Source organism: Ursus maritimus, unplaced genomic scaffold, assembly GCF_017311325.1.
Source record: "Ursus maritimus isolate PB19 unplaced genomic scaffold, ASM1731132v1 scaffold_2, whole genome shotgun sequence".
Lineage (NCBI taxonomy): Eukaryota > Metazoa > Chordata > Mammalia > Carnivora > Ursidae > Ursus > Ursus maritimus.
In genome coordinates, this window is record NW_024424452.1 from 20,132,236 (window position 1) to 20,157,370 (window position 25,135).

The 25,135-nt window shown below is 49.1% G+C and overlaps 2 protein-coding genes and 1 long non-coding RNA gene across 4 annotated transcripts in view; all 3 read right to left on the bottom strand.

Annotated features, from left to right (window-relative positions):
* Positions 1-25,135, bottom strand: part of LCMT1 (leucine carboxyl methyltransferase 1) — an 85,352-nt gene that overhangs the window by 58,342 nt on the left and 1,875 nt on the right. Inside the window, exons 2-3 of one of the 2 annotated variants that reach the window (XM_040635197.1) lie at positions 19,398-19,519; positions 18,600-18,792 (exon numbers count right to left, since the gene is read on the bottom strand). In XM_040635197.1, the coding sequence (XP_040491131.1) occupies positions 18,600-18,792; positions 19,398-19,519 (315 nt within the window). Of the gene's footprint in view, positions 1-18,599; positions 18,811-19,397; positions 19,520-25,135 lie in introns of both variants that reach the window. The other variant, XM_040635196.1, reaches the window with a different exon arrangement.
* LOC103657798 (thyroid receptor-interacting protein 11-like) lies at positions 1,846-8,506 on the bottom strand. The gene is made up of 2 exons (XM_040635195.1): positions 2,500-8,506; positions 1,846-2,311 (listed from the first exon to the last, which is right to left on the bottom strand). Exons 1-2 carry the CDS (start codon positions 6,655-6,657, stop codon positions 2,276-2,278), a joined length of 4,194 nt encoding a protein of 1,397 aa, XP_040491129.1. The 5' UTR covers positions 6,658-8,506; the 3' UTR covers positions 1,846-2,275.
* LOC121103769 lies at positions 12,098-17,282 on the bottom strand. Its single transcript, XR_005836025.1, has 2 exons — positions 17,195-17,282; positions 12,098-13,420 (listed from the first exon to the last, which is right to left on the bottom strand). It is a non-coding gene; the product is annotated as an uncharacterized LOC121103769 (long non-coding RNA).

A 25,135-nucleotide genomic window follows, 5' to 3' on the forward strand; every position in this document is an offset into this window, starting at 1 on the left:
AAGTGCAGGGGCGCTGGGGTGGCTCTGTGGGTTAAGTGTCTGCCTTGGTTCAGGTCGTGATCCCAGGATCCTGGGAACAAGCCCCACATAGGGCTCCCTGCTCACTGGGAAGCCAGCTTCTCCCTCTCCCTCTGCCCCACCCACCCTTTGTGCACTCACTCTTCTGCGCTTTCTCTCTGGTAACTAAGTAAAATCTTTAAAAAGAAAAAAGGACATACGAGTCAAACATCGCTCAGTATTTTTTGGGTTCTGGACACAACTTATTTCTTGTTTATAAATTTTACTGAAACCCATTTATGCTGTTACTTGTAAATGAGCCCACGTTGGGTGGGGCTCCCCTCAACAAAAGGCTCTAGGATCGGTCCAAGTTAAAATCCCCTGTTAGGGGGGACTGGGTGGCTCAGTTGGTGAAGCGTCTGCCTTTGACTCAGGTCATGATCTCGGGGTCCTGAGATAGAACCCCACATTCGGCTCCCTACTAAGTGGGGAGCCTGTTTCTCCCTCTCCTTTGGATTCCTCTGCCAGCTCAAGTTCTCTCTCAAACACATAAATAAACTTTTTAAAAAATCCCCTGCTAGTGCCCTAGTGAAAAGGCCTTAGCAACCTCCTCTCCCACTTTCTGGAGTCCCTGGACCACCCATGGTATCTGTAAATTGTCCATGGGTTCCCAATGCAAGAAACGGCCCTCCTTGGCCCTGGGTTATAGACCATGAAAGCAACAATTGCTGGCCAGGCACTGGGCTCTCCTGGAAATAGAGACTCTCACGGATTCTGAGCCTTCATATCCAGCTGTCTGTTATTCCGTGGGTCATGGTACCGCCCACCAGCTCAATATAGTTAGCAAGGCCTTCTTGCTACAGGCTGAAGCCAAAGTCTGCTTATCCTACCTGAGGCTGGGGGTGGTGCCTCTGTCCACAGTCCATTGCCAGACTCCATGGTGCTGGAGGACGTCAGCCCTTCCTTCTACCCTTGGACACCTAGAGATTCCCATGGGATCAACTGAGTGAACATCAATGGAATTGATACATTTGGTTTTGACGACCGCCTCTCACTCTTGCTCGGGTGCCAACTTCACTTCCTAGGGAAGCACCTGTCCTACACCTTAAAAGTCTCAGTGCGGGTTGAAATTGACATGGAGACAGCAGAATCCACTGTGACGGAAAACCTCAGATTAAGACTCAGTATTGGGGCACCTGGGTGGCTCAGTTGGTTGCGTGTTTGCCTTTGGCTCGGGTCACGATCCTAGGGTCCCAGGATTGAGCCCCACATAGGGCTCCCTGCTCAGCTGCGGGCCTATTTCTCCCTCTCCCTCTGCAGCTCCTGCAGCCTGTGCTCTTCCCCTACTTTCTGTGGCAAATAAACAAGTAAAACCTTAAAGTAAAAATGCAAAGAGGTCTGAATGGATGGTTTCCTGCATACAATGGAGCAATTAGCCTTGAACTGCAAATGAAGATTTGGAGTGGCTTTTGAGAAAATGGACTAGGCAGTCCATCATGGACATTTGGAATAAAAATCGCTTAAATCCTGATGATAGGAGCTAGTTAAATAATTTAGGGTATATCCATAAAATGCTGGGTTTTCTTTTAAAGAACAAATTGGAATTCATTCACATTTTGGAAGATCTCTAAGGCAGAGTGATTTAAAAAAAAAAAAGTCAGAAAATACTATACTCCCAAATAGGCAAATACACATATATTTCTAAAAGGCCGGAGAGAAATCAGGTTACCCATAGAGTGATTTCCTAGGCAACAGAAAAACAAATGGAACAAAAATTAAAAATGAAAAAAAAAAAGAGAGAGAAATGGGACTTAGCGGGGGTCAAGCAAATTTACATTTTTTTTTAAATCGTACGCATCTTGTACTTTCATGCTGTTCACCTTGTTTCTCGTACAAGGTGTGTGTGTTCGTGTATTTGGTAAGTTCGGAACATTAAAACCAGTTGATGTGTTCCTTACCCAGGGTATATGTAGATACCTGCTCCTTGTGAAAACATTACAGCATTACAAACAATATTGGAAGTATCCTTGGACCACAGCCTCCAACCCCACCAATGTCTACTCTCATAAGAAGTCACCACTGTTTTCAGTTTGGGGAATACCTCTGCAGTCATTAAAAGACCTCTGTTCTTGTTAAGTCATAAAAGAATATTTTTATTAAGCTGAAAGCAAAACTGCAAATACATTACGTTTTGCAAAAGGCCATTTTGGGCTAAGGTAGACACACAGAGTGACTTGCGTTCTTCAAAGCGCCGTCTCCTCTCCGGCTTGAGAATCGTCTATTTCTTTGAGGGGCCTGTGGCCGCCATTCCAACCTTCGTGGCAGGTGACAGTATTTGGGGCGTGTATGTGGGGAAAGCATCAGTGACAGCATTTAGAAGAAGGTGCTCCGATCCATCCGTTTCTGGTCCTGGGGGGGTAATGAGAGACACAGCTGTGGTGCGGGGCTTCACATCTTTTTTTCGGGGTGTGGATCCTAGGGCCCTGTGGCCACCATTCCAACCTTCGTGGCAGGTGACAGTATTTGGGGCGTGTATGTGGGGAAAGCATCAGTGACAGCATTTAGAAGAAGGTGCTCCGATCCATCCGTTTCTGGTCCTGGGGGGGTAATGAGAGACACAGCTGTGGTGCGGGGCTTCACATCTTTTTTTCGGGCTGTGGATCCTAGGGCCGTGTTCAGATGTTGTGGGCCTTGTTTCTTAGCCACTTTTCCCCTTCCTCCTGAATCTGGGGGCTTCACGTCATGAGCAGAGGGTTTAGGTGGTGGAGAAGCTGAACGTGATTCCGCTTCTAGAAACTGGACGAAAAGTCCTGAAAAAGAATTGTTGGCCATAGCTCGGTGACTTGGTTTCCCAGGTGTGTTGGGGGCGCTTCTGGATCCAGGCCCCCCAGTCACCCAGCTGGTAACCCCACCTGGCCTTTCACTGAACAGCTGGCGCATCTGGTCTTCTTGGATCCCCAGCGTGCCTGCCATCAACCTTAAGGCTTCCTGCCGGTCGGCATCAGGTGCTTGCAAAGAGCCCACGAAGAGTCTCCTCAGGAGGGTTTTGTCCACCATGCCTTCGGACTTACTTACTAAGTCCATCAGTTTCTTCTGGGTGTCCTCCAGGACTTCCTGCTGGACCTCGTTCTGTTTCTTGACTTCTTGGAGCTGGTCTTCCTTCAGACCCAAGTCAGCCTTTGCTTTCTGGAAGCGTCCCTGCAATGACTTCAGTTTCCCTTCTAGGCTGTCTGCCTTTTCCATCCACTCGGCGAGTTCCAGCTTGAGGGCGGCTAGAACGTGACCGTACTGCCTCCCTTCCTCCTGGGAGGCTGCAAGCTGGAAGGCGGCTTCCTCTTTCTGCTGGGTGACCACGTGCAATTGCTCCCGCAGCGACTGCACCTGCACACTGGCTCGATGGCTCGCGTTTTCCAAGGCCGTGGAAGACAAAACGAGCTTTCCCTGCAAGACCGTCACTTCCTCTCTGAGTTGAGCCACTTTGCCTTCTGAGACCAAAGCTTCGCGGCGACGAGAATCTTCGGCTTCTGAAGCGACGTGACGCCGTCTCTCCAGCTCCTGGGTGAGGCGTGATTCTCTCTCCCGTAAATGGTGCACCTCCTTCTGGAGGGCACAGGTTTCCATTTGTTTCTGTGTCAGTGCCAGCAGGACTTCCTCTCTCTCCTGTGGACACACAACTGTCTGGTCCTGCACGGATGCAACTGCATCGACGAGCCGCTTCGCTTCCCCGGTCTCGCCCTCTTCTTTCCCTCGCAATACTTGCTCCAAAGCAAGTGCCTTCTCTTCCACCGCAGCGGACTGGGATTCCTCCTCTCTCGGCAGCATGGAAAGCCGCCTGTTGGTCTCTTGCAAGGCCTGATTTTCCATTTCCTTTTCTCTACACGTTTCCACGAGCTTTGCATTTTCCTCTTTCAGTTGACACACATCCGTTTCAAAATCTGCTAGTCTCTCCTTCAAATCGGTGACTGCCTGCCTCAAAAGGTCATTTTCACTCACTTGGCTACTGAACTTCTCCTGCAAAGAAAGCAATTCCTCACTTTTCGCTTGCAGTCGGAGCTCTTGATCCGGAATGAAGTTTTGCAGAACGGCCTGTTTCTCCTTCAGCGGCTCCATGTCGGAATCCCCGTGTTCCTGTTGTTTGCCTTCTCCTGGGGACGCGGCCGACACGGAATCCATCCATCTCTGCTTCTCTTCCTGGAGGGTTCGAATCATTGTATCTTTTTCTTGCATTGATTTTCTTAGCTCTTCTACCTCCTCTTGGCGCAACTGAGAAGACTGGCTCACTACGTCAGATGTCACGGCCTTCAGAGAGTCAGCTGGCTCTGAGGAGTCGGGGGAGGGCTGCAGGAAAATCGCATCCAGTTTCCCTAAAAGGAGATCCTTGGCGTGGCAATTCTCCCCGATGCTGAGCTGAATTCGTGCCAGGTCCTTCTCTAAGTGTTCTAAGGTTATTTCCTTGCCTCTGTAAGTCTGGATCAGGTCCATAGAGGTCGCCTGCAGTTTGGAATCCTCCTCGCTGCCAGGGCAAGCCTGCGCCTGGAGCTGGCGAAGATCGCTCTGAAGCTGGGGTGACTCCTGCTTCATGTTTTGGACCGTGGTCATCACCTGCTCTTTCCACTCTTCCATGATCTTCACTCGCTGTTTGAACGTGTCCCGTTCCCGCAGAAGCTCCTTGAACTGATCGATGTGAACGCCGCGAACCTCATCACCAGTGCTGGAGGTCTGCAGGATGGTCAATAAAGTCTGACATTTCTGACTTAAGGCATCCACTTCGAGGTCTTTTTCTCGAATAATGTGTGATAAATTCTGAATCGTTTCTCTAAACATCTCCTGACCACTACATTCAATTCTCGGGGACAGTTTCCGATTTTCCTCTTGCATCCTCTGGAGCTCTGCTTCTTTGGCAGCAAGTCTCTCTGTCATTTTCTGATACTCCCTTGTCAGATGGCTATTCTCCCTCGTTTTCTCATTTAAGACAGCCAACACTTGGTCGCTTTTCGAAGCACACTCTTGCAATTGCTGCTGAAGTCGCTCCACGTCCACGCGCTGGCGCTGAGAAGCTGCAGAGATTCTGCTGGAAAGACCCTCGATCTCCAAATCCTTCTGCTGGATAATCTGAGTTAGTTTACCAATCTCCTCTTTGGACACCCGATCGATGTGTTCGGTCAATCGGATGTTCTGTTCAGTTAGAAGCTTCATCTCCACTTCTTGCTCTTTTATTCCTTGGACTGATCTTTGAGTTTCGCCTTTAGATGGATCAAGCTTCTCACTTCCGTTCTCTCTAGGAAGAGGCTGACTGCTTGTGACTTGAACGTCGTCACAGTGCTCTGCTGCAATGTGCTGGCTTTTGTCAGGCAGCTGGGCTTTCATTTGGCCTAATGTGTCTTGCAAATTCTGAATCTCCTGGTCTTTCGCTGCAAGGAGCTGAGCGCGTTCAATATGCAGCTGCTCCTGCTGGGATTGAAGATGGTCCACTTTCTGCTTCTGCTCCTGTAGAGACTGAAGCAGTCTTATCTTCCCCTGCTGCTGGTTGTGAATGATCTTCTGTTGTTCCTTTACTTCCTCCTCGAGGTCATCTTTTAACTCGTTCAGTTGGAAGACTTCACACTCCAGTTCGAGGATTTTAGGGTCAGGTACAGGGCGACTCTGTTGTCTCAGGCGCTCCAGTTCTTCTTTCAGATGATGATTTTCGGCGGTCACGGAGGTGAGACGCATGTCTTTGTCCTCCACGGTTTGCTCTAAAAGGTCATTGCTTCTTGAGGCTTTTTCTTTAATGACCTGTGTCAATTGCTTCTGCTCCTCCAAAGCAGAGGACAGCATGTCCTTGGTTTCTCTGTGGTCGGCGTCCATCTGCTCGATCTTCTTTTGGAGGTGGAATATTTCCAGGTCTTTCTCTTGCATGAGTTGGATCAAACGTGCATGCTCTAAAGGTAACAATTTCTTGATGGTTTGCTTGTACTTCCTCTTCTCTTCCAACGCCTTCTTCTCAGTCCGATACAATTTCGCTACTAACCGCCCTTTTTCGATCTTTAAAGCCCTCACAGCAATGTTGTTTTCCAGACACTCCTCGTTGTTACGGAGAATCGATTCTTCCAGCTGGTGTCTTACATCTTGGAGTGCCAAAACCAACTTCTGGTTTTCTGCTCTGACATCAGAAGCAACGTTGTTCAGATTGTCGTTCAGCCGCTCCATCTCTGCAAGTTGTTGCTCCACCCGTCCAAGCTCACTTTCCCTTTGCTCATACTCACGTAGTTGTTGGCGGTGCCTCTCAATGACGTCGGCCAGTTGCTTCTTGTGGAGACTCTGTAATACCGATACTTCAAGTTGGTGTTCGTCTAGCTTCTTCATCCGTTGTTGTTCTAGGTCCCTGATGGTGGTCTTCAGTTTCCAAATTTCACTGGAGTCTAGTATCTTTGATGACGACTGAGACAAACGCCTCCAGTGACTAACCTCAGCCTCCAGTGTTTCGATGTCCTTCAGGAGTCTGCTGATTTGTGCCTGTGATGTGATGAGGTCGGCGAAGTCCATCTCCTCGCCAGTGGAAGTTCCCTTTCCCACGTGCCCGGTGAAATCAATGTGGCTGGTGAAGCAAGGCTCTCTGCCATCCACTTCCCCTGGGGAATGGTCTAGGCCAGAGCCCAGGCCACCAACCCAAGGCAACATCTCTGCGGGTCATAAAACTGTCCTGGTCCGCTGTGAAAAAGCGTCCAGTGCAGTCGGACTACCCCGCCAAGTGTCCCAGAACCCCTGCCTGCGCGAGCCTAAGAATCCCAAGACAATAAGCGTTTCTAGGCAACGCTTGCGTGGGCCCGGCCCCCCTCCCCTCTGCAGACCAGGTCCTTAGGAAAGGCCAAGGCCTTGGTCTTTCCCAAGGCCGTCTTTGGCCACTGGTCCCGGTCCCAGCCGCTCATCCCCACGACTTCTCACGCCAGGGCTGGGCCCCTTCCGCTTCTTCCCCCGCTTTCATGGCGGTCCTGGGCGGGTCCCAAGTGCATGCTCCTGCCTCACCGCCCCCAGGTGCCTGCCCACACAAAATGCACTTGGCCCTCGACTTTCCCCCTAAGTGGTATCACAGTACACAAACTCCTTTGGCGTGTGCTTTCCACGCAACCGAATCTTTTTAATGGAGGTGAAAGGTACACAGTCCCACGCACCCATCCACCTAGGAGTGAAGGTCCTAGGTGCATTTGACAAATGTCTACACACGTGTAAGGCATGGCCCTCAAGAGACTTTGGGCATTTCCAACCTCCAGAGGCTCCAGAGTGACCTGTCCCTCCCTGCCTCGTTAGCCTGCGGGGACAGTGAGTCCCACTCCTGGGTTTGCTGGTTCACTGGCGGCCGGGAGCGCTGTGACCCATCAACTGCCTCCCGCAGGTGTGCGGCCTAGACCGGGGAGGGGGTCGCGGGCGGTGGCGAAGACCGTGCTGGATAGGGGGCTCCTGGCATCTCACAGAGAGGCCTGGGGTTCAGGCCTTGGGTGGAGGAGGGGCTGGGAACCACACCCCTTGCCTGGTCCCACAAGGCCCCCCCGGTGGGCGGTGCCACTGGATGAGAGGCAGAGAGGGCGGGGCTCCCGTCCAGGAACAGCTCCACAGCCGCCTGGGCCCTGAGGTGATGCAGCCCTCTGAGCGGTTCCCAAGCTGCCCTGCCCAAGCCCCTTGGTCAGCCGCCTCCACCAGGAAGAAGCAATCCAACTGCATGAAGCAGGGGCCAGCTAGACCGCGGGTAGGCGAGTGCGCCGATCTGGGTTGGCACGGGATGAGCCGATTGGGGACGCTGGCCTGGCCGCCTCGGCAGGGCCGGCTGTTTTCTGGGCCGCGCGCTCGATGCCTTGCAGCACGCGGGATCTGGGACCGGGCTGCGCCACGTCGCGACCTGGAGCCCAGCTCTGGGCCAGCGCCAGAGCCCCCGGGGAGCAGCGGGGTGGGTCGTCATCCCGCCGCCCATTGTCCAGGCCCGCAGAGCATCGCCCAGGAGGGAGTGGACCCGAGCCTTCCCCTGACCTCCCCCGGCCTTCCCCTGACCTCCCCCGGGGTTGGCCCCGGGTGAAAACTCAGGTAACCCTTGTGCCTGAGGCCAGGCGGACGCTGTGCTCTGGGGGTGGCGTCCTCAGCCTTTCAGGTTCGCCCTGCTGCTGCGGACCCTCCACGTCCAAGTGCCTGATGGCAGTAAATAAGGAAGGGATGATCAGAGCCCATCGGATGCGCCCAGGGAGTTTCGGTGGTCCATGCAGGGGCTGTACAGGTGTTGCTGTTCCCAAACCCGGGCCCCTGTGGACCCGACTGCCCAAGTTTTTGATATTGACAAATTGGGAACTGGGTGGAAAGAATTGTGGAAACGCCTTGGGCCGACTTTTAGTTTAGCTCTTTAATAGCTTTTTAAAAAGCCTTTCTCCCTTTGGATTTGGAAGCAGATCCTTCTCCAGGTTTCTTGGGGACTGTTTTCATGCTTGACAGGAAACATTCTCCATTATGAAATGACAGAAGACACCAGGGTTTGCAGACCACCAGGCTGTTGGAACAGGAACCACTGGTGGTTTTGAGAGGTCCTGGAGGTGACTGTCATGTGCCCAGGTATCTGGGACACATCTTTCAAGGTCTTTTAGGGCAGTTAGCTGTACTGGACCTAGTGACTGTTTTTGCTGGGCAGAGACATGAAGGTGTGAGTCTTCCACAGCTCTTGCTTCTTTTTTTCCAAAAGTTGGGTCAAAGGGGGAGTTTGACTTGGCCAGAACACGTGCGGATAGTTCCGTGTGTGTGTGTCTGTACCAAAATACTTTGACTTCCCCTCCCATTTCTTCAATTTCCTTGTTTAAGGTTTGGGTCCCCCCCACCCCACCATAACTTTTTGCTTAGTGGCTTAGTTTTGTTGTTTAACTTTGTTGCTACCCCACCCTATTACCTTAGTGTGCATTTATCCTGTTACCAGAGTTGATGCCTGTGCCCTAAGCCTAGTGCTGCCTACTTTTCTGTCATTTGTAGGAAATGATAGAAATAATGCCCAGCGGGAGGTAGACAGGATAGTAGTGATGTAGTTTTGGAAGGCAGGTGAGGTTTGGTGGGCTGAGATCTCGAGCCAACGCCCGAGAAAGAATTCTTGAGACGTCTTTAGGGCAAAATGCTGGTTTTCTTAAAGCACTGGGACAGGATCCCTGGGCAGAAAGAGCTGCTGTAATGGGGTTGTGGGGGCAACTGATTACATACTTGGGAGTTGGGAGAGGGAAAGAAAAGGGAGGGCTTCAAAAGAACTTTCCTACGCTAAAGAGGATACTGGAGACCTTGCCATTGTCAGGTTAAGGTTGTTTTCCCTTCTAGCAAGGTATTAACATTAAGATAGTTGGAAGTTTCCTGGAGGAATGTCACAGGGTATCAGCCTGTGCTTTGTCCTTCTGCTCCCTCTTCAGGAGTGGGGGCCAATGATTCAACAGAGAATCTGTAAATGAATCCTAAGATAATTCCTTGTGAGCTTTCTTACCCCTGCCTCCCTTTGCATTCTTAGTAACATGCCTTGTAAAATCAATATTCAATGACTGTCAAGACTGATTTGTCATGTTGTCATTCTGGCCTCTTTATATACTGTATCAGGAAAGGGGTGTTTGCTTTTTTTGTGCAAAGTTCTGAGGTATTTATTTATTTATTTATTTAATTTATTTATTTAACAGAGAAAGAGCACAAGCAGGGGGAGCTGCAGGGGGAGAGGAGGAAGCAGGCTCCCCACTGAGCACGCAGCCTGACCTGGGGCCCTATCCCAGGACCCTGGGATCATGACCTGAGCCGAAGGCAGAGCCTTCACCAACTCAGCCACCCAGGGGCCCCAGTTCTGGGCCTTTTCAAGCTACCAAGCCAGTCGGCCCCTCTTTGGCCCCAGCTTCCTCTGTAGCAGCTTCTCTCTTCACACCTGGATTCTGGCCATACGTGCCCCACTTCTAGTTTATGGAGCAGGCCGAGCATTCTTACCTCTTAGCCTCTACCTGAGATTCTCCGGAGTTCCTTTCACCACACCAGCCCTGTAGCTGCCTCCTACTCATTCTTCAGCTCTCCAGGCCAAGGTGTCTGCCTCTAAAAGGCCTTCCCTGATGCTCCGACAGAGAATGGATGGCCCCATCCCGGGGAACGTTCCTAAGTCCACACAGCACCTGGTTTTCTATGATGCAGTGGCCTCTTTACTTGTTATTGTTCTCCAGTAAACAAAATGCCTTGAGAGCCCTTGCTGTCTTTGTCTTTCATCTCCCAGGGTCTGCTGTGGTGCCTAGCACAGGGTAGAAACTCCACAAAGACTATCAAATCCAGTGTAAATCTAGTTCCTACCAGATCGCCCTGGCGGTGTGAGCCCAAGTATGGGAAAATGAAAACTGGATAGAGTCAGTGGTGATTCACACTGGGACTGTAATTCTGGCCCTGACCTTTGACTCTGTTTGAAAATCTTTATTGCTCGATGCCAGTGGAAGCCGAGGCTATTACAGAGCTATGAAGGGTGTGGCAGTTATGCTCCCAAAGTCAAAACTGTTTTTCTGGGGAAGCTTTTGCTTCACTGCTGTCGATTTCCTCGACATATCTGTATTCCTTCCACTCCGGTCATTGTCAAGGCCTCGGGAGGAAACACGGAGGCAGGAGAGAGCCTAGAATTGTGATTCTGTGTTATCGTGTTACTGACAGACATCAGAAGTGGGATTCTGGGTGCATTGCACTCAAGAGGAAGGCTAGAAAGCGTAGGTCCCCTTCGCCCATGAGTGAAGTCGTGTGTGTGAATGGCATGCCCATCGTGTGTGTTATCCATTCATAAAAGGCCATGTTGTCTTCCCAAGAACAAGGACCTTATCAGCAACCGCACAGTGAGGTTCCATGGGACGAACATGGGGGAGAATGAGGAATGGCTGCAAGGAGGGAGTTCTCATGATGTGATGTGTTTACAATGGGAGGATGAGTGTGTTTCAGAAGATGGTTTGTGTATCACAGACATGAGCCTGTGTGGTGGTCTCATGACAGGGGGGTCCCAAAGAAGAGAATTAGGATGGCTGATTCATCAAGGGGCACTTATGGAGCCCACACTGTGTACTGTTCAAGGTATTAAAGAATCACAAGTGAACACAACCCAGTTTCTGCCCTGAAGGGGCTCAATAGATCTGTGGAAGAGACAGACAAGCAAGAAATAATTATAGACCATGAGACAAGTGTTTAGAGAGGGACAGCTAATACAGTGAGCAACACTCCACTCTGAGTGAATGGACAGAGGTACCAAAACCAAACAAACAGACCAGAAGGAAATTGGAGCAGAGCCTTTCCTCCCATCTGTAAGCACGACTTTCAATGTTCTCTCCTATTGATTAGGTCTCTTTTCCTTGTAAGAGAACCCAACTCGAATTGCCCTAAGCCAAGATGGGAACTTTACTGGCTCATATGTGACCCAGAGTCCAAAAGGACTATGGCTGCAGCCAGGGCTGGATCCAGGGGTTCCACTCTCTAGACAGGCTGTGTCCACAAGGAGACACCCCTGCCCCACCCAGGTTTCCTCCCTCCTCAGTTCAAGTCCCAGAGGGACATAGACTACTTTTCACTGTGGCTAGAGCCCCAGGACAGACTCTGAAGATGTCTGGCTGGGTCCCATGCCATGCCCTGGAAATGCAAATGGAGTCAGCCCCACCCAAACCACAGGGAATGGCAATGGGGGAGTACTGGTCCCCCAGAGAACACTGGGTGCTGTTACCAGCAGGGGAGAAGGAGTGCTGGTCAGAATACACTAAGTATTACATCGTGTCTTTTGTAGGGAAAGAGAACCGTCATCTACTCTTGTGAAAATACAAATTAGTAAAGAGGATCTTGAAGAACAGTTTGGCAGCGGCTATTAGAATTCATAAGGGGCAATTCCTTGAGCCAGCAATTCCTGCAAATACGCACGTGTACCTGTGCTTTCTACAACACTATTTAATAGAAAACCATATAAAATGCAGCTATCTAAAGGACCATCAGTATTGAATACATTAAGTAAAAAGGAATTTCCATGCAAAGGAGAACTAGAAAGCCATCAGAAATAATGAGGCAGAGCTATAAATGACAATAGAAGCACAGCCATGAGTTACTAGGATCCAGAATAGTTACAAAACAGGACGTGTCAATTATTCGCTTTATTAAAATTATACATAAATCTATTTATTTTGAGAAATGTAGATTCACTCATTCAACAGATATATATTGAACTACAACCTATGTATTTATTCAGTGTATATGTACAGTCTCTCAGCAAAAACTTACTGACCCTTCTAGGTGCCAGGCACTGGACTGTATTTGTGTTTTCATGTGTGATATTTATCCGTCTCTAGGTGTACTGTTCATCCATAGGAGAAAACACTCTGAACACTGGTTATCTTGGTGGGGGGAGAGATTATGCCGGGTCTTTACTTTCTACTTCATACATTTCTGCATCGATGGATCAAAGGTAATGCAAAGCGTTAGCTCCTTCATTATAGGTAATCATTCCGACACAAGTATTCACCAAATATACAGAAAGTTATGATAGCGACAGTGTGGAGAAAACAGCCAGGCCAGCACATGGCAAAGCCTGCACAGGTTCCACTTATAATCTGTAGGAGGGAAACGAAGGATGGGGGAGATGTTCTTTCTGGGAGTCTCTTCACCAGGAGCATGACTGTGGCACTGTGGTTGCACAGAGGCCTGTCTCGCTGTCTCATGTTTCCTGTGTTATCTGTGTCCACCATCCCAGAAGGCCATCCTCTCTGGGCATGTCCTCTGACCTGAATTATTAGTAAGCCCCCTGAATACTCTGCCAGACACAGACTGAAAACGATGGAACATTCTGGAAGAGGTTTACCTTGGACTGAAAGGCTTAGAGGTGAGCAGGGAGTTGCTGGAAACACTCATACTTAAAACGTGAGGGGAAACCCGGAGCACAGGGGCCGAGGAGGTGATATAACAGGTGGAGCAGGTCAGGTACAAGACAGCGGGGAGCAGTGGGGGCGGGACGGGAGGATGACAGCCCCCCTCCATGAAGCAGCCACCTAGGACTTAGGGTCTGATGCTGCCAGATTGGATGTTCACAAGGAAAGCTGGAAACAGAGATTTTCAGGAAAAAATCTACTTTTGCAGTGGTTGTAAATCACTGAAACCCATTTTGTAAAGACTGAAGAACGGGGACCTATGGACATCTGTTTTAAATTCCTTCACGGTAAATGCGATGCAGTGTAAACGTATCAGCAGAAGTACACTCCGCGTGACATTGCAAGTGCTCACCCGCAGGTGCAGACAGACAGACACACAGACACACACACACCCCTTTTAAAAGGAAAAGGGGAAAAAAGCAAAGAGCGTTCTGTAGTGCACATCGTACCACGTAGGTTAAGGGTACTTGCCGATTTGAAGTGGGTCCTCCGAATGTAGTTCTGTAATGGGTTGTGATAAGAAAGGCTTGACTCTGTGGGAAGATGGGAAAGAGAGAAATGAGTCAAGGAGCTCAGTTTCAGCAGAACCGCAAACACCCACTCCAGGAATGGCACATACATCCTGCTCCTGTTCAAAGCAAGGGCCACTCACTCCACAGGGCCTTCTGCTTCCTGACGTCTGGCCCTCGGCACACACACTCACACTTCAGTGGATCGGGGCTCCGGCGAGGTCACTAAGCAGGACACTCCGAATCGGATGCCCACTCACAATCTCATCATGAAATACTGAACACTCAGAAATCGCTCAGGATACGTCAGCAAGGATTTTCCCGATGTTCCAGGTTTTCCAAGTCGTCTCCAGTTTTCTGCCTCTTCTCAAACAAAATCTTTAACACAGTGCTCACCGCTCACAGTTCACTGAAAAAAGGACTCCTATTCAGACTTGAAGTCAGTAACGTTGATGCGATGACTCCCTCCTCCACGATATGCAAAAAATCAGACCTCAGAGAGCTGAATCCTCCATCACAACAACCATACACAAAGGCCAATGCGTTTTTCAGCCCAGAAGCACCTCTGGGCTTGAGCGAGAGTCCGCTTCCTCTTAGTTCACTCGGGGTCCCAACAGGCTAGGACATCGTCTGCAGAAGCACAGCCTCAGATGCCAGACGGCAACCGAACAGCATATTTTCTGTAAGGGAATCCTGTATTTGGAAAGGGTGAAAACCTTGTTTTCATAGGGTAAACTAGATCAACCTCATACTTGAAAACTATTTCCAGATGATGAGAATTAGACATCCTTGAAGGACAAGCTGAAACTTTTATGCTCACCAAAATTTTTTTTAAAGGCAATTCTTGGCATTTTATTGAAATCACTCATTTAAAAAGAAGGAAGGGAGTTCCCTTCCAAACCCTCGGGCTTGAGGCCAGGGCTTAAATCTCAGCTCCGCCCCTTCCTTCACAGGTGCCGAGATGGAAATTCGCTTCACTGCTTTGTGCCTCGGTTTCCCCACCAGAATTCACGAGGCTGCTCTGAGCACTGAGTGAGGGGATGCAAGGGAAGCATTGCACACGGTGCTACAAAAGCTCCCAGCAGAGATTCACAAACTCGCCCTCTACAACTCTGCAAACTCCTTAAAACCTGGTCAGGGTGGCCCCCGGAATATCTCACAGACAGTAAATGACTAAGTTCAGCCTCCCATTCATTCGCTCAAACAATATTGACGACGCATCTGCTCTGGGCTAGGCACCTCTCTACGCCCTGGAGATAACTAAGTAGACAAAATACACAGAACAATTCAGATCATGAAACTAGTGTAGGTCATTTCTTTTCAAGGTTCAGAGAAATGACGTTCATGGACAGAACAGTCACAAGGGAGAGTGTATTGCATGTGGAAGATGGCTCGACAGGATGGAATGAGGTCCCGGGGCCAGCAAGAAAGCGGGGAGGGGGTCCAAGGAGAGGTTCCCCTAAAATGAGGTCTCCAGCATGCATCCGGCCCCCTCCTGACCGCTGCCTCTGACTCTGCCCGGCTCTGTCCTCTGGTCCAAGCCACACTTACTGGATGCTGGGCAGCTTTCTCGTGACGATCACTGCAAAGTCGACATCAAAATATTTTCATGGGAGATCTTCATCCTGAGGAAAAATACACAGCAAGTTTGCTAATTCTGTATTCCCGCATACATTTACTGACCATCGTCATGTACCGAGTACTAAGTCCCAAACAGCAACGGGCTATTTCAGGGATTTAAATCAGGAACAATATGGTCAGAAAGGTACTTTTCAGGTGACTTTGGTCTCTGTGTGGAGAATGGATAGAGGACAAATGTTAGGAGATTCTCAGAGCCGTCCAGGAAGAAGGTCCAGGGAAGAAGTCACAGGGAGCCTGAACTGGGGGAGCAGCCACTGGCATGGAGGTGGGGAGGCACTGAGAGGCACTGGGGAAGTAGGAGCTAACAGATTTTCCAAAAAGCAGACTGAGACAGATTAGAGAGGGTCAGGAAACAGTTGTGTGTTTGCGGGGGAGGGGTTGGAGCCAGCATGTGCGGGATCAAATAGGATACAACAGCAAACATCACAAAGCATCCCCGTCAGTGAGGGCGAGCACTGTCTTGTGGTACATTTACGTTTTTCTGTGAGAGTCGCCTACGGTGGGTGGGAAAGGGCAGGCGTCTGCAGCCAGGGAATGGGGGTCAGATCCCATCCACCACGTGTCTGCTGTGAGGCGCTGCAAGTCACTAAACTCCCTGGGCCAAGCTTTCCTCGTGTGCACAGTAGAGAAATTGACTGCACCTCACGGGGTTGTGAGGACTCATGAGGAAATAAATATACAAGCCACACGCACAGCAGGACCTGCGCTAGTAAGCGCCAAGGGTGTGCCTTTGATTTACTGACACGGGTACACAGATGTGGGGCCTGGCCTGGGCTGTACATGTATTTTTACTGTGGGCTGCAGCAGAGAGTGTGAAAGCCACACACAGAGACACACACACACAAACATACACACTGAGTTAGACAAAGACAGTCATACGCACAGAGACGCAAAGACCCACACACAGCGGCACACAGACAGAAGAGACAGACACAGAGAAACAGAGATACAAAATACAGACATGTAGACACACAGACCCCTACACACAGACACACAGAGAGGCAGAGACACAAAGACACAAACACAGAGACACAGACACACACACGCAGAGACTCACAGAGACCGACACACACACACACACATAGAGAGACACACTAACGGCCCTGCTCCACCACCTGCCTCCCCAGCCTGGTCACCCCCTGGGCTCCTAGCACATTCTCTCCATCTCTGTCGTGTCCACTCACTCACTCAGCCCTGAGGAGGATTCTCGAACGCATTCTCTCCTCAGCTCACCAACTGCAAGGACACCCCTTTCTGGCCTGTTTCAACCACACACTGCGTGTCTCCTGCAACAGCTCCTCACACCCCTGAGGCCTGGCAAGAAACAAGGCGCTCCACAACCTGCTGACTGTTCGGCATCCCCCCCGCCATGCATGCTTTTAACACCCTCGTGTCCACCTTACTTCTATTCCAGAAATACAGAACCAGTTGGTCAAAGGGGAAAGACAAAGAGAAACACAGATGCCGGTGTCCAGAATCCGGTGGTGGTGTCGCCGGTGCAGGCTGGGCCAAAGGAAAAGCGGGGGTCAGGATGATACCCCTGTTTCTGATGTGAACAACTGCGCAGGGAAGAGCACCGTGTATGTAGACGGTAGTATGTAGTATGTATATTAACTCACCTATGTAGACAGTCAGGAGCGATGGGAAGCAGGGATGGGGGAGGGTCGCTGTCTTAGGGGTTGGCATGATGGGGTCAGAAATCAGAAGCAAGCATTTTCTAGTAGGAGGTGATCCCTATGGGTTAAGTGTTAGGACCATAGGTCCAGCTACCCCCCAACCTAGTGGAAAAATCAGAGGGTCTGGTTTGGGGGAGAGGGAGGGTGACAGAGGGACACAGGAGGAGAGAGTAAAGGACCGCTTCGTGATGTATCAGAAGAGACAGGCTCACCCATCTCAACCGTTCACTCTCAGAGCTGCCACACATGCCTGCCCGTCTGCAGAGCGCGGCGATGGACGAGCTAGCTGAGGCTACTGGGAGGAAAGGCTTAGGGCAGACGAGAACTAACTTCTGCTAGGAAACTCCACAGCACCCTTCCAGAACATTACTCCCACGACAGGAAAGGGTAAGGAGAGTCTAAAATTCCCAAAGACAATGAGAACAATTAAAAGCAGATGAAGGACAGCATACACTCCCACATCTTCTGTAGGACTTCTTACTTTAGTATAAAGAGCTTCCCCTTGGGGCGCCTGGCTGGCTCAGTCGGGTGAGCGGCCAACTATGATTTCAGTTCAGGTCAGGATCTCACGGTCCTGGGATTGAGCGCCACTTGGTCTCTGTGCTCAGCCGGGAGTCCACTTAAGACTCTCCCTCTGCCTCTGCCCCTCTCACCACTCTATCTCTCTCTAATAAATTAATAAATCTTAAAAAAAAAAAAAAGAGAGAGAATCCCCATGCATCAGCTACTTGACCCTCAGAAGAACTGACTAAGGGGTCACTGGGGAGGGAAAGCTACCAAAAGGCACACCTCGAGCCTCTAAGGAACAGACAGCTTCTTTCTGCGCTATGGGAAAGGAGCAAAACGGCTGCAGCAGGTGACATTTCCACTTTCGACTCTGGGATTTCCTAAGCCCGTCTGACTCATAACTCGCCGAGAGCTGGAGAGTCACAGGAGGCAAGAAAGACACCGAAGACAGGACCGGCTCCTGGATGGCAGCTGGGGACCGCCGTGAGGAAGCACAGCCCTTGGACTGGAAGAGGATCCCGCAGGGCCAACCGCAGCACAGGCTGCCCGAGGTGAGACCCACCCTCTGCGTCCTTGATCCTTGCGTTGTGTGGAAATAGAAGTTGGGAGACACCGAGCAGCTGCGGTGCCTTAAAGGGGTTAACTTCCAAAGGGTTCACTCCCCCTTTATTCTGTTTCTGTGATGGTACTGGCTTTCCTGGGCCCTACTGGTGCCCGCTGCCCAAAGTGGGGAGCCTTCAACTGCCCCAAAGTCTTGAGCCCATGAGATCATACAGAACGAGCTCCCACGATGGTGGCAGCAAAAAGCCTGTGACCCGCTGCCTCTGCTGGTGCAGCTGGGGGAACATCCCCGGGGGAAGGTGCATGAGACAACGAGACTGGCAGCCAAAATTTTCCCTGCCCCGTTCTACAAGCACATACCTCTCAATACAGGGATTAGCAAATTTACTGTAAATGGCCAGAAAGTATTTTAGCCTTTGCAGGCCAGACAGCCTCTCTTGTAACTACTCAACTCTGCTGTCATGCTGGTAAAGCAGCCATGGAGAAGATGCAGCTAAATGGGAGTGGCTGTGTTGCAATAAAACTTTATTTACGACGATAGCTGAGTGGGCTAAATTTGGCCCGACAGGCCCAGGCTCCAAGAAGCAAAGAAGCATTGTTTATTTTTTATTATTTAAGAAACATATATATTTAAAAAAACCCTTTGGACCAATATAATTATCAAACAAAACAAAACACCTCCACAATATCTTACTGACCCTGTGCTGTTCGCCTTCCTCACTCCTGAGAGAGAACCTTTTTCTTGGAAGGGGTACCTAAGTCTCAATGTACCTTGTTCCCAGGAATAAAAATGTCAGATTTATTCATTATTAACCCACCTACATGACAGCGGGGAGAATCCAAATGTCGGGACCAAGTCGAAACGGTGTCGGGCCGAGAGGAGGCATTTCTCCAGTGGCTTCTGCTCACACTGCACACGTTCTGCCACTGCCTTCTGCTCCCGTTCCTTCCACCACACCATGGTCACTGAGGTACAGATGCACCACGGCCCAACAGACTGCAGAGACTCCCCTGAACAAGCACAAGGCTCTGTGTAGAGAACAGGGAAGGAACCTGGATTTGGAGAGAGCTGCAGCCCATTTGGTCCCAGTTCTGCCACTAACTGGACCCATCTCCCTTCCTGTGAGTGAGTGTAGTTACACCTGTTCTTGCTCCCTAGTAGAGCAGGTGAGGGACCAAATCAGGGAATAGCTGCAAAAGGCCTTTATGTCATCGCACCATCACCCAGCCATGCGCATCTCCAGCCTGTACCGAAGACACTAGCAGGATGACAGGAAAATCTTCATTATCGCCAATATGGAACATGGAGGGGTTCTGGGTCTCACAATTCCACGGGCAGGGTTCTTCCACATGTGCAGAGGAAATGTCTACTAGGATTTTTATCCTAAGCCCTGTTTGTAACAGCAAAGGATGAGAAGCAAGGCACCCATCCTTCACCAGGGCCCTGGGGACACTAAGTATGTGGCTTGGGGGCAGCAGGCGCAAGCAGCTGGGGACGGGGGCGCGAGACAGACAGTCACTGCATTCCCTCTGAATATATTTTAACATTTCTGAACCAGGCGGGCACCTTCACAGGTGAAACAATTTGGGAAAGAAGAGGGGGAATTTTCATTTACCTTTAATCTCCAGAAGGTGGTATCCATTCCAGCCCCAAGATTTAGAATTTGACAATGACATTCTGTCTTCCGTAGAAATGCCTTTATAAGCTGACTGACGCCATGGACTCGAGCGAAATATCCTGAGAGAGAGACAGAGACAAGGTATTGCTCAGTGAGGTGGGATATCATCCCTGCAGAGCACACGCCAGGAGAAAAGCAAATCAGGACACTTCTGCTCTTCCTCCGGGTCAGCGGGTTATTGTGGACTTCATGGGAGAAAGAGTGACTTTCACATTCTCTTCCTTTTTTTTTAATTTAATTTAAAGCTGCTACAAGCAAAGTAAGTACAATCTATTTAATGATTTAATGGAATTAACGATCTTACAAATAAATTGCCCCTTGGGGCACCCGGGTGGCTGTTGGTTAAGCGTCTGCCTTTGGCTCAGGTCAGGATCTCAGGGTCCAGGGATCAAGCCCTGCATCGGGCTCCCTGCTCAGCTGGGAGCCTGCTTCTCCCTCTGCCTCTGCCCCTCCTGCTCATGCTCTTTCCAATAAATAAATAAAAACTTTCAAAATTAAAATAAAATGTCCCATTATTTTACATGGGAAAGACAAGTGCTTCACATCAAAATGTCAGATCTAAATGTTCCTCTTGGAAATGTGCTTTTTCATGGTTAGGTGAAAGCTTTTCAGGACTCGTTTAAAACTCAAAATTGCGAGATTATGACAAAAATAATATTTTGGGTTCAGGAAATTGGGCAGATGGATGTCAAAGAAAAAAAAATAGCCGTATTTCTTACCGAGTCCCCTTCATCTCCATTCTGTGTGGGTAAGAGTCTCTATGTTTATAAAATGGCCTCACGGAGCACCGGTGGGAGGGGAAGACACGAACAAACGATGCCCAGTAAATGGACTTGTTCAGCTCCGGAGTGGGGAGCTGGAGCAAAGTAGATGGGAAATAAAAGAGGGGAAAGGAAGAATATCTGTATTCTAAAACTCTGCTGCTTAAGTACAACTATTTTTTTTAAAGGATTTTATTTATTAATTTGACAGAGAGAGAGACAGCCAGCGAGAGAGGGAACACAGGCAGGGGGAGTGGGAGAGGAAGAAGCAGGCTCCCAGCAGAGGAGCCTGAGGTGGGGCTCGATCCCAGGACTCTGGGATCATGCCCTGAGATGAAGGCAGACGCTTAACAACTGAGCCACCCAGGCTCCTCTAAGTATAACTATTTTAAGAACAAAATTTGAGTAGCATTTAGAAACTTACTGCAATGTGACATAAGAATTCTATGTCAATTGATTCTAATAAACAATTTGAGCTTGTATTTTACATGTTATCTTGCATTTTATTTTTCTAGGAAACCATTTTTATTGTATGTTATAGAATATCATCCACAACAGACTGATTATTGGGAAAAAAACGTTAAAAATGCTCACCACACGCTGTTTGGGAAGCACTCTCCTAGTGGGAGATGCCAGCCCAGGCAGCGGAAGAAGGAAGGAAGGCTGGCTGACATTCTGCTAGGGCACCCAACTCCCAGGGCCCCGAGGTGGGACCCTGCCTCTAGAGCATGGATATAGAAAGCTGCCTCAGGAGCCCAGAAGGGAGGCTTCAGGCCTCTTAGCCAGGCTTGGCCCCATCTTCCTAATGCCTGGGTTCATCCTGAGCTCCAAGTAAGGTCCATGGCCTTATTCTCAGGGACCACGACTTTAAACTTTCTTTGCATTTCTTATAGAATCTACCCATAGGCTCCATCTTTAGGGCCAGGATTCCTGGCACACACAGGGACTGTGGTCATTTGAGGTTATTTGTGTTATTTTCTCAATCTGGCTGAGACTGAGTCACCCTCCCATCTCAAATCCTTTCTCTGCCTTGATAGAAAGGACTTGCAGAGCCTAACAGTGTTACTATCACTTTAATAAGGCCAAAAAAGTAATTCCTTACTTGAATAGACAGTCACAGTAAAAGATCATATAAATGGGTTTTAAACACACAAAAATGATCTTCCACTTCACCCCCAAAATAAGAGCAATATAAAATAAAGTTACTGTAAGATACCATTTTCCACGTATCAGAATACCCACAATGAAAAGGCTCATAATACACTGTGCTCATGAGGATCTTGGGAAATAAGCACTTTCATTCCCCTGGAGAGAGAGCGAACACCAGAAATTCTCTTTTTAAGATTGAATCCTGAAAACCTCAGGCCTTTGGGCTGATGAGGGGACACTGGGAGGGAGGGGGTCACTTGCCTCTGTTAATTTCGGAGGACCTCCTCTCCTTAGACACTCTTACAATATGCTGGATGTAAGGGTCATGCCAGTAGCCAAGGCTTACTGCAAACCTGGAACAGAGGAAAGGAGGCAGATGAATAGAGGTCATTAGGTTCTGGCCCAGTTCTCAGGACCCAGGTCGAGGAGGAAAATCATCTACCTCAAAAGGCCAACAGAGGCACGTTTGGTGCTCCCTTACCAATGTCAACAGACTCGGCCATCCCTCTTGGTGCTCACATACACGGCCCCTCAACCTCCCCACAGTGGCCATTTCTTTCCTCTCTTTACTCATGCGGCTAACTCTTTTTCCAGGACCCTAGAGAGCACATAACCTCACCTCATACCTCACCTAGAAGACCTGCCACCACCTATTCCCTCAGCAAACTCACTGGCCAGAGCCAATCAGACAACTCTGCTCAACCAGAAGTTCTGTGTCCATAGGAAAGGAGATCCAGGATTGTTTTGTGAAACTTACGAATGACTACCTAAGTATTTCCCCCGGCTCTGTATTAGGTACCAGTCCTTCCACATCCCTTAAGCAGGTCATAGTGGGAAAACCAGGAACAAATAAACACAACTGCTACAACCTAGAAAATGCTAGAGTAGCCTAAACTCTCCCCGGTCTACACTACAAGGAATCAAAGTTTTAGTGTTCTAAGCCAGGGAACTGAAGCCCAGATTACCACTGAAGGTCTTCTGGCAACCATGAGTGGAACCAGCCTTAGGACAACGAGAAGTAGCAGAAGGAGTCTGGATCCCTAAGGCCATGGGAAGCCACTGTGGGCTTCTGCCCCTCAGCAGACATCTTGTGAATTAATTTACGTCTTTAGCATTTAAACCAAATAGAGGGGCGCCTGGATGGCTCAGTCGGGTGAGCGGCCAGCTCTTGGTTTCAGCTCCGCTCATGATCTCGGGGTGCTGGCACCGAGCCCTGCATCGGACTCCATCCTCAGTGGTGAATCTACCTCAGGACTCTCTCTCCGTCTGTCCCTCCCCCCCTCAAATAAATAAATCTTTAAAAAAAGTAATGAATAAACCAAATAGAGTTGGTGTTTGTTACTTACAGACTGAAACATCCCAAGTGATATCCTGGGCACATTACCTCATTTCCATTTGCTGGATGAGTAAGCTGAAAGGGGTAGGGTGTGTGTGTCCACTGACAAGGCTTACTGCTGCCTTGACTATAGTCGGTGCTAATCTTCTACAGTCATGTCCTCCCCAGTCTCCCACGGACGACCATGTCCCCACATCCACAGACACCCAGAGGAAGCACATACCTTCAGCTACTCAAGGCAGCAACTCAACACAGAAACACACAAAGTAATCAGTAAGGGACACAATTACCGACAAGCCCAGATTGTCAAGGAAAACTGACCCACAGAGTTTTAGAAGGGTGAACAGGCTCCATTGTCTGAAACAGTGCTTTCCAACAACGAATTGTGACCCATCCATGTCTTAAAATCAATGGCATAGTCCCCAAATCCCCATCTTAGAAAATGTAGTCAAGTAGAGTAAATTAGAAAATAGGAGTATACATTACATACTGTAAGAGTTAAAGATTGTTTTGTGAAGCTGTTGTTGAAGTGTATGGTCGGGGTCTAAGCGCCATGAAAAACCTTTTCCCTAAATAAAGAAAACAAAATAGACTCTTCAACACAGAAAGCAAACTGGTGAGTGTCAGAGGTAAAAGGGGGTGGGTGAAATTGGTGATGGGGATTAAGAGGTACATACTTCCACTTACATAAGTAACTCAGAAAAACAAAAAGTATGTCAGGAATATCGTCAATAATACCGTAATAACATTGTAGTGTGAAAGATTGTGAATACACTTAATCCTGGTGAGCGCTGAGTAATGTATACAGACTTGTCAAATCACTATATTGCTGAAACTGATATAACATTGTATAGATGGATTACTTCAATAATTAAAACAGAGACAATTGCTCTCTGTTGGTGGTTTGATGAGCACTGTCCTCAAAGGCATCATCTAGTGCCATCTAGTGGTAAAAGCCATATCTGCAGTTGAAGCAAGAAGCACACACCAGTGATGAGAACAGTCCTCAAACATGGATGTCTGGTTGGAAGGAACATTCCAAATGACTGGCCAACCCTGACATCTGGTGCAAAAACTCTTCAACAGGGGTGCCTGGGTGGCTCGTTAAGCGTCTGTCTTCAGCTCAGGGCGTAAGCCCGGCGTTCTGGGATCGAGCCCCACATCAGGCTCTTCTTCTGGGAGCCTGCTTCTTCCTCTCCCACTCCCCCTGCTTGTGTTCCCTCTCTCACTGGCTGGCTCTCTGTCAAATAAATAAATAAAATCTTGAAAAAAAAAGACAAACTCTTCAACAATACCAAGCCACTCCCTGAGCACGCCCCACAAAGAAGGCACTCGCTCTACCACTCAGCAGCTCTACCTGCTGAAAAGCTGACCAAGCTGCCTTCCTCTAGGAGCTCCTCCCTGTACTTCCTACTGCCCTCTCCTGGATGACAAGGAGCAGCTTCTGCATTCGCCCTCAGTTTAACACTATGGATCCAGTTCAAGCAATACCTGTTGAGTATCTGCTAAGTGCCAGGCATTGGCGATACCGTGGGGAGCCCGGGAAGAGCAAACACAAAGAGACATAAGAGCTTATGCCAGATGAAGGACAACAGCATGGGGGATGGAAGGACCTGCGCTAGAGAAGGTAAAAGGGAGGCCTCTCTGAAAAGGGGAGGTTGTGCGGAGTCCCACAGGATAGCAGAAAGCTGTGCAAAAGGCATTCCAGACAGGACACACAACAGATAGAAATGCTCTGGGGCAGGAAGCGCCTTGGAATGTTCCAGTAGCAGAAGGCAGGCAGGGAGGCTGAAGAACAGCAGAGAAACAGGAGAAACCTCAGAGATTTGTGTGGTGTGTGTGTGTGTGTGTGTGTGTGTGTGTTTTAACTTCTCTTTGTTCTAAAATGTTTCTACACTAACCATATGCCATATTTCATTCTAAGACACCATCAATTGTAAGACTGAAAAAAGAAAGAAGAAACACTGCCAGTTAGTCAATGTTTTTTGTGTTGCTTAGAATTTTAACTTAAATTTTGTGCTTATGAAAAAGCCCTTTACATTTATTTGAACAGAATGAAAGGGAAAGGATGAGTGACATGACCTGGTTAAGACTTTCATATTTAGGTTTATGATCCTTCCCAACTTTATGTGTCTGTACAGAATGAGGTAGAGGTCAAGGTCCATTTTGTTTCCACTTCAGAATCACCCAGAATTATTCACTAAAAAGACTTCCCTGGGGCACCTGGGTGGTTCACTCCCTTGGGCACTGCCTTCAGCTCAGGTCATGATCCCAGGGTCCTGGGATTGAGCCCCACATCTGGCTCCCTGCTCAGCAGGGAGTCTGCTTCTCCCTCTACCCCTCCCCTCTGCTCATGATCTCTCAATCTCTCTCTGTCAAATAAATTAAATAAATAAATAAATAAATAAATAAATAAATAAATAAATAAA

What these genes read in the sequence shown, in the direction of transcription:
- LOC103657798 (XM_040635195.1), bottom strand. Translation starts at nt 6,657, where the DNA reads ATGTTGCCTTGGGTTGGTGGCCTGGGCTCTGGCCTAGACCATTCCCCA. An exon ending in TACTGTCACCTGCCACGAAG is followed by an intron (nt 2,312 to 2,499) that starts GTTGGAATGGTG and finishes CCTGCCACGAAG; the next exon opens with GTTGGAATGGCGGCCACAGG.